The sequence below is a fragment of the Haliotis rufescens genome, unplaced genomic scaffold (genome assembly GCF_023055435.1).
Source record: "Haliotis rufescens isolate VD_foot unplaced genomic scaffold, xgHalRufe1.0.p SCAF_15, whole genome shotgun sequence".
In the NCBI taxonomy this organism is placed as follows: Eukaryota; Metazoa; Mollusca; class Gastropoda; order Lepetellida; family Haliotidae; genus Haliotis; species Haliotis rufescens.
In genome coordinates this window covers 10,543,566-10,557,486 of record NW_025963835.1, presented here as the reverse complement: position 1 = coordinate 10,557,486, position 13,921 = coordinate 10,543,566, and the positions used below count along the sequence as shown (strand labels likewise).

Genomic DNA, 13,921 nt, shown 5'->3' with positions numbered 1-13,921 from the left:
ATGTAGCTATTCGATTGTGTTGTGATACACAAGCAAGTGTTGCTTGAGTTGGGTAAGCCAGTCTGACTGCAGCCCCTTAAGCTGTTTAATAAACACTTGGTATTTTCATCTTACTGCTTCATATTCTCATTTTCATCTTTAATCAACACTAATATCCAATTTCTTTGTTTCACAATATTCATTACAAACAATAATTACGATATCTTCCGCACATAACACCATGCGTTTCTTACATACTTGAGATGGAGATATTAGATCATTATGAATATATGTTATTTGTGTCCTGCAATCAAGATGTCTGTGTTAACATACTTACACTGTAACAGTGGCTGTAACTATAGAGTTCCGTAGCCAGTGACAATGGTTTACACTACCGATTCTTCGTTTGCCAATCATCCTAGCAATAACTCACTGTGGTGTTTGCCCTTCTCTCTACAATGCTTATTGTGGTGCCTTCTGAAGCAGTCGGTTGCACATTGCAGGAACATTCGGGGTATATACATGTATACAGGCAGGTAGTGCTTTCAGCAGATATTTTCTACGTTTATGGACATTAATATCCAAATAATTTTTTTCTATATTCATTATAAACAGTACTTACGATAACATCCGAACACAACAACACTATGATATTGTTATCTCCAGTTCCTTATCCAGTTCAACATACACGTAGGAACAGACCAATATCTCAGCGAAATATTTAAGGTATATTAATGTTTGACGGAAAAATACAACATGTATTTGTCATCCCCCGAGTGTCAGAATAAAGGGAACTAACCTCTCCAGTCTCGTGTGAGGTCACTTCAACTATAGATCTAGACGTAATAACTGCTTTGTATGAAACGGAGACAATGTCATATCAGTAACTTACGCCTTGGGAGTAAACATGTTCTTCAACAGTTAATTAGTCAACATGCTCAGGCCTATTGACGCTTTTTGATATATGTTCATGTTAGACACCCTACATACCTAAATAATCCCTTCTAATAATGACGCTGTGTATACATTTAAGTGACAATCTTTCCATAATCATACGAAATCTCTGCTAAAACCAGAAATTGTACTGCTCTTGATACACATTTCCTTGAACCAGAGAGGTAAAAATATAAATTACAGATAGCTCCAAAGCACCATTTGTGAAGAATTATTCGTCAAGCACAAATGTCGACAAACGAGCATAATGGCATGGTCATGATATGTCGTAATTGCGATAGGTGGCATGGGTGGTCCAGTGGTCTGAGGCGACATAATTCGCTGTACACTTCTTGTGATGCTATGTAAGGTTGCTAACAATAAGATTCACAAATGGCTCAAATTGCCTCGGCTACAGGGTCTCTATATTATTCTTCAATAAACCCTTCGTGTAATTATTCATTACGGACAAATACTGAGATAATAAAGTATCTTAGCAGAATAATAGCGAAAACTTAATGTTTCGCAAATCTTGCTCCATTTTGTTGGCCGATTTCTAGGTCTTCTTTTCTTTAATGCATTTCTATCTTCCTTTTGTGTCGAATCATTACTTTTTCCTGTGAATATCAAAGTGCTGACTATCAAAGGGAAGCAACTCATTTGAGGCTATTGGAATTCTGAACTGTTTTAAAACCTCGTTCCATGAATATTTGCCCTTCTGATGTTTTGCTAAATTTGCGAGTGTTTGTGTGCCAGATGTTTCACAGATTTAACCAAGGAGTACAGGGAGCACGAAAAAAATACGGAACATGTAATCTTTCGTTTTTCAACGTAACGGCGTTGTGGCTTTTATCTTTGAAAAAAATATTCCTCGGAGCTTGAATGCTCGATGGAGCACATTCGTCTCTGTCACGTTGTTAAGCAATGATGGACGTTGAACGATTACGTATTCCGATATAGAACATTTATCTTGTATCTTGACGGATTTTACAACTGATAGGATATAGTCCATGGTCATGTCTATCACTGATTTACATATCAAAAAAGAAGAACAGGGACTGTATCAATCCTGGACGCTGTATTCATATCTCAAGATGACCTGATGTACTACCAGGGTTTCACTGTATCAATCCTGGACGCTGTATTCCTATCTCAAGATCACCTGATGTACTACCAGGGTTTCACTGAATCAATCCTGGACGCTGTATTCCATTCCCAAGATGACCTGATTTACTACCAGGGTGTCACTGAATCAATCCTGGACGCGGTATTCCATTCCCAAGATGACCTGATGTACTACCAGGGTTTCACTGTATCAATCCTGGACGCTGTATTCCATTCCCAAGATGACCTGATGTACTACCAGGGTTTCACTGTATCAATCCTGGACGCTATATTCCATTCCCAAGATGACCTGATGTACTACCAGGGTTTCACTGTATCAATCCTGGACGCTGTATTCCATTCTCAAGATGGCACCACCAGAATTTCACTGGATCAATCCCTGACCCCATAGATCCTCAAATATGTTACTATGCTTGCGATGTTGAAACTGAAACGGCCCTTTTTTGATATTTTACAGAATTAAATGAGAAAAGTGTCAACATTCTATAATTTCATTTATTGGTTAATGTTCCGTTCCGTACCGGAATTCCTAAAAATGATCATAAATCGTTCTCGTTGAGTGTCGTGGTGACAAATTCTTAGTTGTCTTGAAATAGGATGAAATGCAGCCATGAAATATAGTAACCTGCCATCATAACGGTACATTATCACAGCGCTCAGTAAGCAGTACCAGGTATGTTTATTTCAGTGAGTGAGTGAATATGGTTTTACGCCGCTTTTAGCAATATTCCAGCAATATCACGGCGGGGGACACCAGAAATGGGCTTCCACATTGTATATGTTTATTTCAATTCTTTGGTGTTAGATAAGAGAATGAGTATGACGCAATTGGCTGAATCAATTTATTTAGTCGGTTACCAGTCTGATTACAGAAAATGCCTAAAATCGCATTGAAACAAACTTATATATTGTTCCTAGATTGGTCAATAGCACTCTCATACATAAGAGGTATTGAAAATGTTCATGTGTACCACAGTTTCTTCGAGGCAAGCAAAGTGGATATCCCCAGACAAAATGACACGATAAATTCGTGTGTGTTGTCGCTAAAAAATGTGGTGTATCATGATTTCTATCCTGTTTACTGGCAACAATGTGTGGCTACGCTCACTTAACATATTGCAGCCCGTGTGTATTATGTAACCAGTATGTATCGTGGCAAATCAGTAACAACACAACATGTCATTGTCACAACATTACATTTACAAGTACGTAAATAAATAATTGAACATACTTTTCAGTTTATCGAACTGTCCATCAGGTTTGCAATATCTAAAATTGCTAATTGCCATCTACAGTCACTGTGTATAACAATATCACAATGCAATTTCCACTGCCAATATTACTCGGTATTCTGGTAACTATTCACTATTTTATGCAGCCATTTTTGATCATATCCACTTTCGTGCGGGCGGTTGGGTAGCCCGGAGGTTAAAGCATCAGCTCGTCAACTCGAAAACATTGGTACGATTTCTCACATGGGTGCGATCTGTGAAGCCCATTGGCTAAACGCGATGTCAAATCGTTATCACTCGTACATTTCGAGGTGTTCCCCTAACTGAAAGTAGTGATAATTGTGGGACGCTTCTTTTGATTGGTCGCCAAAACGCAAAGGACAGCTTTAATACTGAAGTCCTTTCACAAGCCTTTCTAAATTGTACCAAAACGTAGAATTAATGCAGAAAGAATCATTTGAAAACATGTACAAGACAAAATATATATCAGACAACAGATTATACGTTATCTAATTACACATCAACAATATTTTACAACTCCATCTACAATCCCTATTTTATGTAAGTTTAAGATTCAGAAATGCCTATTAATTGGAAGCTTAAAGTTTATGTGCGCCCTGCCGTTTTCGTCTTGAGCCCTGCCTTTTTCACGGGTGTGTACTGTTCTTATTTGCAATTCCCAAAGCATAGCATAATTTCTGCAAATATGGTATCACTCAAAAGGATTCCGTATAATTCAACATATCCCTTTCCGTCATTGCTGAACAGTCAAACGGCGCATCCTTCCAAGATTTGCGATGATGTTGGTTACCACGTCTGTCGTAAGCCATAACGCCTTTCATTGATAACACAACCAACTTGACATCCTTGTACACCATGCCAACACCCCAGTCGAGGTCACACTTTTTGCAGTGGATTTTGCAGTACTTCTTCAAGCCATCAAACTCAACAGGTTTCTTATTGTCTTTCACTGTAATTAACTTGCCAATGCTGGGGGCCATCACCATGTGATGTGCCGAGTTGACAACTCTAATATCAGAAGATTCACATATGTATACAGTGCATTTGTAGCAATGTAGTCGAAATGTCGCAAGGTTTTTCGGACGCTTTTTGGAACTTTGTTCATTTTGCTCTCTTTCCAGTTTTTGCTTCCTTTGAATCTCCTCAATCGACTGTCGGAAAGTGATGGGATCTTGGTCGAACTCGTTCTGTAATGCATCAACAGCTTCGTTCATGACGATCTCTAACTGGGCGTTGGTTTCTTCCCTAGTCGCCAATGTAGAGTTCCCGGTAATGAGACAATAGGTGCCGTCCTCGACTCGCGATGCTCGACCTTGACAACACAGAAGTTGTAATACGGTACCTACAAATGTGTCGCAGACAGCAGTCGAAGCGATATAATAAATGAATAAGTTGGATTTAACACCTGTCTTAGATACTGATATAATAGTGAGACGAGAAGTGAGTGCCACTTTGAACATAATTTCAGTTATATCATGGCGTGTCAGCTTGACGTGATGATGGTCTAAGACGTTTACCATTTTGGTGAAACCCCAAGCAAGGGTGTGGTGCTGACAAACCTAGATACCTAATTTGGGGGAAGCTTGGATTCGAACCCATTGTCATTACAAACGCAGCATAGTGAATTGCGGCACCTATGCAGACTGAGCTACTGGTTTAATAATGAAGATATTGTTGCCAGAAGTATCCATATTTATATAAACTACATATATTACACATATCAAGATCACATCTTACCTCTTGCTTGGATCATGCCTATCTCATTGGACACATACTCATATCTGATGACCAAGCTGCACGTGGTGATATCTATCCCCTCCTCTGCCACAGAAGTCGCAACTGCCACACGACTCGGGCCCCACTTGAAACTTTTAACAGCTTCAATCTGCCGAGGCCGGGTCATACCTGAAACAATTGCAATTCTTACAATTGCTTAACTGTTTAATAATATAAGGGGGAATCGAAAAACGATGGGATGTACGATTATTTTGGCCAAAAGGAGGTGCACATAGTATTTTTCAGAACATCAAGCAGTGAACAGCTAATGAAGCATGGAGACCTAGGTCTCCATCACGTTTTCACAGCAGTTTCGGGTACAGAATATTAATTTTCTTTAAGAAAATGAAATATTGCTGAATGCGCTGTTAAACAATAAACAACAAAGAAATAACAGGATATATATATGTATTGAGCATGTGGCGCAGGGACAAATCCAATAGCCTCCATCCTCTACCCCGTCACCCGGAACACATGTTTAATATTTAGTATTTAATTCTGAACAGACAGAACAATTTTTGTATTCTCTATAAATTAGGCTTGCATCTATCCTCATGATGACACGCTGTGATGTGATTGAAAGTATGTTGGAAGAAGGAAGCGTAAGGATAAATGTTTCAAAGAAATTGTAATGTCCTTTTCAAAGAATGATTGCAAGGTTATTAAGAATTGGAGATATATGAAACCTAATGACTTATTAGTGCTCCTGTATCTAATTCACTTGCCGACCCATCCCATTAAGTAGTACCTCACTCTTTCTCACCAACCTCCTTTATCACCCGGTGCTCCACACCCGGTCACAATCACTGGGTTCAGGTGTTTGGTCTCCGCCATCTCAGTCAACACTCGACAGAGGGCTCTAGCGAGAGTACGCAATTTCACAAGAATCAAAATCCTGGAAGTGGGTTTTTTACAGACTTGATTCAACACTTCCAACTTCAGTAAGATGAGTCGTGGGTTCAGGATGACATGGGTTCTCGATTCTGCTTCAAGCTTCTGCCAATTTTCTGCAATTATAAAAATGCAACCCAGAATGTCGCCAATATTTCCAGTTTGTGCATACACCACTTTCCCTCCATCATCCGCGAATTTACATGACCACTGGTCAGTGTCGTCGCTATTTTTATCCAACGAATCAAGCCGCTACCTGGTCGAAGCCAGAAGGAAAGCAGCAAATGCTCAGGAAAATGCTCAGGAACATTAGCGTTCAGATTACATGATGGTTACATCTCATGCAACAAGGGCCATATGCTTGCAGTTATAGCAACTGTAAGGTTCGCACACAATTTTGCTTGTTCGTTTGTTTAACGCCGCACGCAGCAATATTCCTGCTATCTGACGGCGGTCTGGAAATAATCGAGTCTGGATCAGACAATCCAGTGATTGACATCATAAGCATCGATCCGTGCAATTGGGAAGCGATGACATGCATCAACCACGTCCGCGAGCCTGACCACCCGATCCGGTAAGCCGCTTTAATTTCACTTCAGTGAGTAAAAACGGTCTCATTTAATCAGCTGACCAAATATAACATGGAACGTCAACGTCAGAGAATAGCCAATCTCGATTATCTGACAAAACCAATTCCTTCAGGCGTCAAAGGCAAGACAGGTGAGAATTATATGAAAAGCTACGCCTCATCGCTACACCACCAAGTGGTCGGGTGATGCGGGATCGCAGTGTACACAAACCCATGAAGGATTATGTTACTATTTTGCATTATTTATTTCGCACGTGATATTGCAGCAAAAGGTATTGTGATACAGGTCAGTTTGTTTGCAAGTTCTTGCCACTGTATCTTGTAATATAAAAATTACAATTACGACTGCTTCTACCTCATAGGAAATCGGTAAATATCAACGGGCAAATGAAAACTCTTAAAACTCTTATATCCGTACCAGTATAAAGTCTGTTAAGCCAAATCTCTGTGTTGCATCCGACATTTGGTAGAGGGTCACGAAAGGCCTTCTCAATGACAAGCATTCCATCGAGGGCTCGGCAATGTTCGTTGATGAATAACGCATTGTTATAGATCTGAGAATGGCAACAATACATATATTTATTAGCCAATAACAACATCTTCAGAAACCGAGGCAAGTTAGGATACGTGCCAAAAGACAGGAACTATTGGTAATTGTGCATCTTTAAAACTCATCAGTCGTATATTTTGTATACGCAGTCAAGTAAGACGCAGTACTATTCGTGTACCACGAAAGCTAAGAACATGGGCAGGGTTGTGAAATATATAGCAACATGCAATGTCGCGTGTGTGTCACATGATCAATTTACCAATCAGTAAGGAACACAAATAAAGCGTCCGGTCTTGGAACATCCATGACTTTTGTCAAAGATGAAGTGTATGAGATAAGCCGATATTTTTCAAGGCATTATGTATCGGTTCAAAATACCAGACCCTCTTTCCTTCGAATGAAATTTCATGGAGATTCTGGATACAGAAACCTCGGACGCATAGACGAGCCGACGAATGTCGCCATGTTGCTTCATTGTAGCGGTGACGAATCCATCGACGTTTATGACATCATCAAGTTCGACACCCTAGGGGATTAGGTAAGCTAGGGCCTTTCATTACGAATTTCGAACAGTATTGCAACCCCCCCAAAAACACTTATGAAGCGCTATCGATTATGGCTTGTGCAAGCAAAACCCAGAACTAAACACAGAACTAAAAAAAACCTGGTAAACATTGAATAATGTGATCGATCAGATTTTATGATTCGAGACAGGATAAGTTTAGTCAGATGAGAGGTCAAAGGAACGTTTATTATGGGAAGCTACGGCAGCTCAGATCACGTAGATTCAAAATGATCAAAGGGAAGCAACTCTTCATGCACACCAGAGAGGACGACGTCGTAAAACCTGTCGCTGGAAACTAACGAGCGGATATGAAAGCTCCGATTGCAAGCGTTGTGGAACCAAGCATCTGTTCAGACAGAGCCCAGCTCATGGCCCTATGTGTACTAAATCTGGGTATAGAGGACATAATATACTCCTCTGTTTTTCGAGTCAGGCACGCCCAAAGTGGCACATCAAAAACAATCCAAGTGTCATAGTGCAAACACTTGCTTAATAATTCATATCAAAATATAAACAAATATATTCAAATCATGTTGCAGAAATGTTTATTTGATCTGTTTGAGTTTACATTTGTGAGACATCATGGCATAAGTGTTCAAGACAAAGATATCAAGTTAACACTTGACACGGGAGCTGAAGCAAAGGTACTACTGCGTCAGTATTTTATGTGCTGCACAGTAAACAACTCATCAGACCAACAATTGTGATTTTAACATATTATGGAAATAACACTGAGAAACCGGATGGCAAATTATCACTTCAGTGACTACGCGATCAAGAGAACGTGACACTGGATGAGGAGGACAGCAACCGGCAAGTTTTCACAATGTGTATTTGTAACGCTCCATTTTGGCTCTTCCGCTTTAAGCGATTGCCATGGAGGATCATTTAGGCAGGTGTAATTTTTCAAAAGAAGAATGAAGAACTACAAAAAAGAGTCCTCGAAAGCCTTAAGAAGAGATAAGCAGTAGGGTCACTTTACGTCATCAGAAATATATATTAAATGTGAAATTAATACACACAAAACGACTCTTCTCTGGAATTTTTTTTAATGCACCAATTTAGTTTTGATAAGTATCTCTTAGATAAGCTTGCAAAGTTTCATTCAAATACACCACCACAGTAGGTTCTGGGAAAACGCGCCCCCATTTCTTGCAGTATGCACTATGTTGAAAAACATGGAACAAGGGCCACTTCTGTGTCAAAGATTAATCTAAGACACCAATTTTAACTCATTTGAAATCGGGACCAGTAACAAATCAGTGTGTATCATTGTCTAAAATTTCATTTTTCTTACTTAAATAGTTTTTGAGACAAATTTGTCTCCATTGAGAAGCGGACGGATGGACGAACTCCTCTATCCTCCGCCACACTTCGTGGCGGGGATAACGATACAACGTTCAACTGAAGGTCAAAGAAGTTAATTACCTTGGGAACATTATCACAGAAAATGACTTGAAACCGGAGACAACTGGGAACTATCAGTTTCTTATCTCAGTATATATCCCAAACATGTCAGACATTCTCAAAAAAGAAATCCTACCTAAACTGAAATCGGTTCTGACCAACAACCCAGTTCTCAAGTTCTTTGACGAAGAGAGTACGTACAAGCTGATGCTTCACAAAATGGCTTGGGAGTCATGCATCAGCGTATTCATCAAGAGCTCTCACAAAAGCGGTAAGAAATTATGCACAAAGTGAAAAAGAGCTTTTGGCTATTGTGTGCGCTTGTGAAAAGTTTAACCAGTACATTTATAACAAAATTGTTAAAGTTGAGAGCGAGCATAAACCACTCGAAACTTTTTTACGAAAGGACCTGTGCAAAGCATCACTGAGGCTGCAATGAATGATTATAAGGTTGCAGAAATATCAACTCGATGTGGCTTACGTACCAGGAAAGTACATGTTTGCTGCAGACACTCTGTCAAGGGCAAAGCTCCCAAAGTGTCTTACTGACGGCGCAGAATCAGGACTTATGATTCACTCATTGAAAACAAACTGGCGACCAAGGTCACCTAACAGAATGGACAGTACAATCAACAATACAACATAGGATATTGGCAGTGGTCCCAATTACAGAAAAGCACAAAATGACTCTTACAATGTTAACGATGGTAAATTCATAAATTTAGTGTACACAATATGTTCTTGGAATATCCATGGACTTTTATCAAAGTTGATGTATCCTGATTTTATTTCATTTTGTTCACAATTTGATGTGCTCTGCTTCACTGAAACTTGGTGTGTTGATGAAAATAAGCTATACTCATTATTTGATTCTCATGATTGTTTTGTAAGTCCCCCATCAAGATTATCGAGGTATGGGCGTTACTCAGGAGGTATAGCTGTATACATAAGTCATAACATCACTTCCCAATTTAGTAGGATATACACATACTGGACAAATTGTGTTTTCTTTAATATGCTTGATTCTGAGAGAAATTCCCCACTTATACTTGGTTTTGTGTATGTTCATCCAAATAAGTCACAATTGTATACTGACTCAGATGATAATGGCATTGATATAATCGAGAAACAATTATTACATATAAATTATGATTATGGTGATGAGTGTAAATACATATTATGTGGGGACTTCAATGCGAGAGTAGGACATGGAGAGGATTTTATTCGAGATGACAGTATAAATTACCTCCCTCTTCCTGAAGATTATACTAGCGACTCATTTAACCTTTCAAGGGATGTTTGTGATAAAGATGTAAATGCTTATGGAATCTGTCTACTTGAATTATGCAAGTTATTTGGTATTCATATTGTTAATGGTAGAATGAAGTCTGACATTCCAAGCAATTTCACGTTTGTCTCGCATCTAGGCACAAGTGTTGTAGACTATTTCCTTGTGTCAACAGACATATTCCCCAAACTAGTAGATCTCAAAGTGTGTTCAAGAACAGAATCAGACCACATGCCTCTGATCTGTACTATATCTCACATGTTTGATAATGTGATTACTAATACTGACCATATAACAACAGTATCACCCATTCCTAGATATGAATTAACCGATCAACATGCTCTGAAATATAAACAATTACTACAGTCTACTGATATATTTAAAGAATTTTACACAGCTTTACAAACAGATGTAAATACTGCAGTCAAGACTTTGGGAGATATACTGATCCACATTGCTTGTTCTTCTGGAGGTTTTTGTACACTATTCAACAATAAATCCAGAAATCAACCAATTTGGTTTGACCATGAATGTACTCAACTGAAAAAGGAAAAATATAGGTATCTTAATTTATTTAAGCAGTTCAAATGTAATGAAAATTTGCAAAAATATGTTGCAGCCAAAAGAAAATTCAAAATATGCTGTGGTCAGAAAAAGAAACAATTTGATGGTAAAATAGTTGAAGATTTGAAAGATGCTGCAAAACATGGTAATTGTAAAACATTTTGGAACACCCTTAAACGGGTTTTATGTAGCAAACACTCTAAATGTGCAATATCTCCTGATGCTCTTCAGTTATATTTTAAAGATTGGTTAAACTCTAACAAAACAGAAGTGAATGAAGATTTTAATGTACTTGTAAATGAATTCATTGACAGTCACTCTTGTGATAATTGTGATAGCTTACCCCTTACAGATGAGTTGTTATCAGATATTATTACTGATGAAGAAGTAGCTGAAGCGTTAAAAAGATTAAAACTCGGGAAATCTCCTGGTGAAGATGGAATCCCTCCAGAATTTTTTAAACTTTCAGAAACAATTCTTATTAAATACTTGAGACCTTTATTTAATAAGATATAAGATACCGGTATATTCCCTGAAGCATGGAACATTGGACTTATAATACCTATACATAAATCTGGTGTTACCTCTGACCCAAACAATTATAGAGGAATATCCCTGCTAAATGCAACTGGGAAATTATTCACGTCAATACTTGAAAAAAGACTACGATCATGGATGGATATAAACGATTTAATACATGAAGCACAAGCTGGATTCAGATCCAACTATTCAGTAACAGACAACATTTTCACACTCCAGGCTCTTTGTACTAAATATTTATCAAAGCGAGGGGGGCGATTTTATTGTGCTTTCATTGATTTCAAGAAAGCCTTTGACTTTGTGGAAAGGAAAAAAATATTATATATGCTCTTACAAAAAGGTTGCCATGGCAAGTTGTAAAATGTCTTAGCTAGTATGTATTCTGCTGTTAAGGCTTGTGTAAAAACAGACAAAGGCAGAACAGATTTGTTTACAACTAGCTCCGGTGTAAGACAAGGCTGTATCTTAAGCCCGCTTCTGTTTATCTTCTTTATTAATGAGCTTGTAACTGACATTTATAAAACGTGCTCTCATGGTGTGTTTGTTTCAGAAAGTATTGAAGATATTATGCTACTACTTTTTGCCGACGATGTGACTATGTTCTCATATACAGTTATTGGTCTACAAAGACAATTAGATATCTTAAGAAAAGTTTGCATTACCTGGGGCCTAAGTGTGAATCTTGATAAAACAAAAACAATTGTTTTCCGAAACGGTGGCATTATACGAAAAAATGAAAAATGGTTCTATGGTTCTATAAATGTAAAACTTGTCACTTACTACAAGTATCTTGGAGTATTTTTCTCCTCAAGGCTAATCTGGTCAATGGCCTGTAAAAGCCTAGCATCACAGGCTTCTAAAGCCACTAGAGCCATTTATCATGTTTTCAAAAGAAATAGCTATATAACATTCGAAACAGCTTGTACAATGTTTGATTGTAAGATTGCTCCTATATTACTTTATGGGGCTGAAATCTGGGGGGCAAAATATTATGAATGTATAGAAAAAGTACATACGTCCTATTTTAAAAATTATCTTTGTATCGGAAAATATGCCTCTAATAAAGCTATTCTTGGTGAAACTGGACGATTAAATATGTTCGTGTTTAGCAAAATAAGGGTACTTAAATACTGGTTGAGATTGCTACGTATGAATCAATGTCGATATCCAAAACAATGTTACAATCTACTTAAACAGTTAGATGATAATGATAAACACACCTGGGTGTCTGATGTAAGATATATTTTGTTTTCTTCAGGCTTTTCATTTGTATGGATCTCTCAACATATTTGCGATGAAAATCTCTTTTTGCTAAAAATAAAACAAAGGCTGAGGGATATGTATACTCAAGAGTGGCATGACTCTATTTCTTCATCAAAATATCTGTCACATTATGCAAATTTGAAATCACTTTTACAGCCAGAATTTTACATCAGTAATCTCACGAATAAATCACTCAGGAGAGCATATTGTAAATTCAGAATATCGCTACACGGTTTTAAGATTAACATGCTACGAAAGTCAAAACATACAAATGAAGACTTGAGTTTATATCTATGTACCCACTGTACAGGGAGACAATTAGAGGATGAATTTCATGTTTTGTTTATATGTTCAAAATATTCTTCTGTCAGAAACCACTATTTGCCTTGGTTATCCAATGTCCATCATGATAATCACAGTTTATGTAATCTACTCAACTCCAAAAATATCAACATTGTAAAGGCTTTGGCCTTATACTTAAATCGTGTATTTAATGTGAAATAAGACTACATGTATTTATTTTCCTGACATCACGTGACGCAGCAATTATTGTTATTGTAATTGTACTCTAGGCCACATGGCCCAAAATACTGAATAAAGAATCTTGAATCTTGAATCTTGAATCATTGAAAACAAACTTTCTTATGAGTGCCGAGAAACTCAACCAGTTTGAAAACGCTTCAAAAGAAGACAAGGGATTCAGGTGCATTTTGAGTTTAATCAGAAGTGGATGGTCAGTTCAGAAATGGGAAGGTCCCACACCATTTCGTCCAATTTTCGGGATACAGCCATACAAACCCGCACATGCACGTAGCCATATAAGTACAAAAATCTTGGACGCGACGTTAAACCCAATTTCACCTCACCTCACCTATGATCGATGTTCTAGCGAATTACCTCCCCTTGCACTGAATTCCCCTGTCAGTGTACGGCTCAATATGCCATCTGATCCAACATTGCCATCTCCAGTACCAGTTCATCGTCAGAGCAGGAGCCAAAGGGGCTCCTGATATTGAACAAGACGGGCCAACAATATGCACACGTATAGCAGGCCTGGTAGACTGAACAACTATGACTGTGATAAATTTCATCGGTGAATCATGTGCTAGCAACCACCGGCTCCATCAGTGATTGTTATCTCTAATTTTAGCTGTGTTCTCAAACAATCTGTAGATTACAGTGTTCTAAGGATATGTTA

At 38.2% G+C, this 13,921-nt stretch overlaps 1 protein-coding gene across 1 annotated transcript in view; it reads right to left on the bottom strand.

Annotated features, from left to right (window-relative positions):
- Positions 1-2,514: 2,514 nt before the first annotated feature.
- Positions 2,515-13,921, bottom strand: part of LOC124110410 (antiviral innate immune response receptor RIG-I-like) — a 29,624-nt gene continuing 18,217 nt past the window's right edge. The window contains exons 13-16 of the mRNA XM_046469762.2: positions 6,965-7,100; positions 5,834-6,073; positions 5,028-5,195; positions 2,515-4,602 (exon numbers count right to left, since the gene is read on the bottom strand). Of these exons, the coding sequence (XP_046325718.2) occupies positions 3,986-4,602; positions 5,028-5,195; positions 5,834-6,073; positions 6,965-7,100 (1,161 nt within the window). The 3' untranslated portion in view covers positions 2,515-3,985. The remainder of the gene's footprint in view (positions 4,603-5,027; positions 5,196-5,833; positions 6,074-6,964; positions 7,101-13,921) is intronic.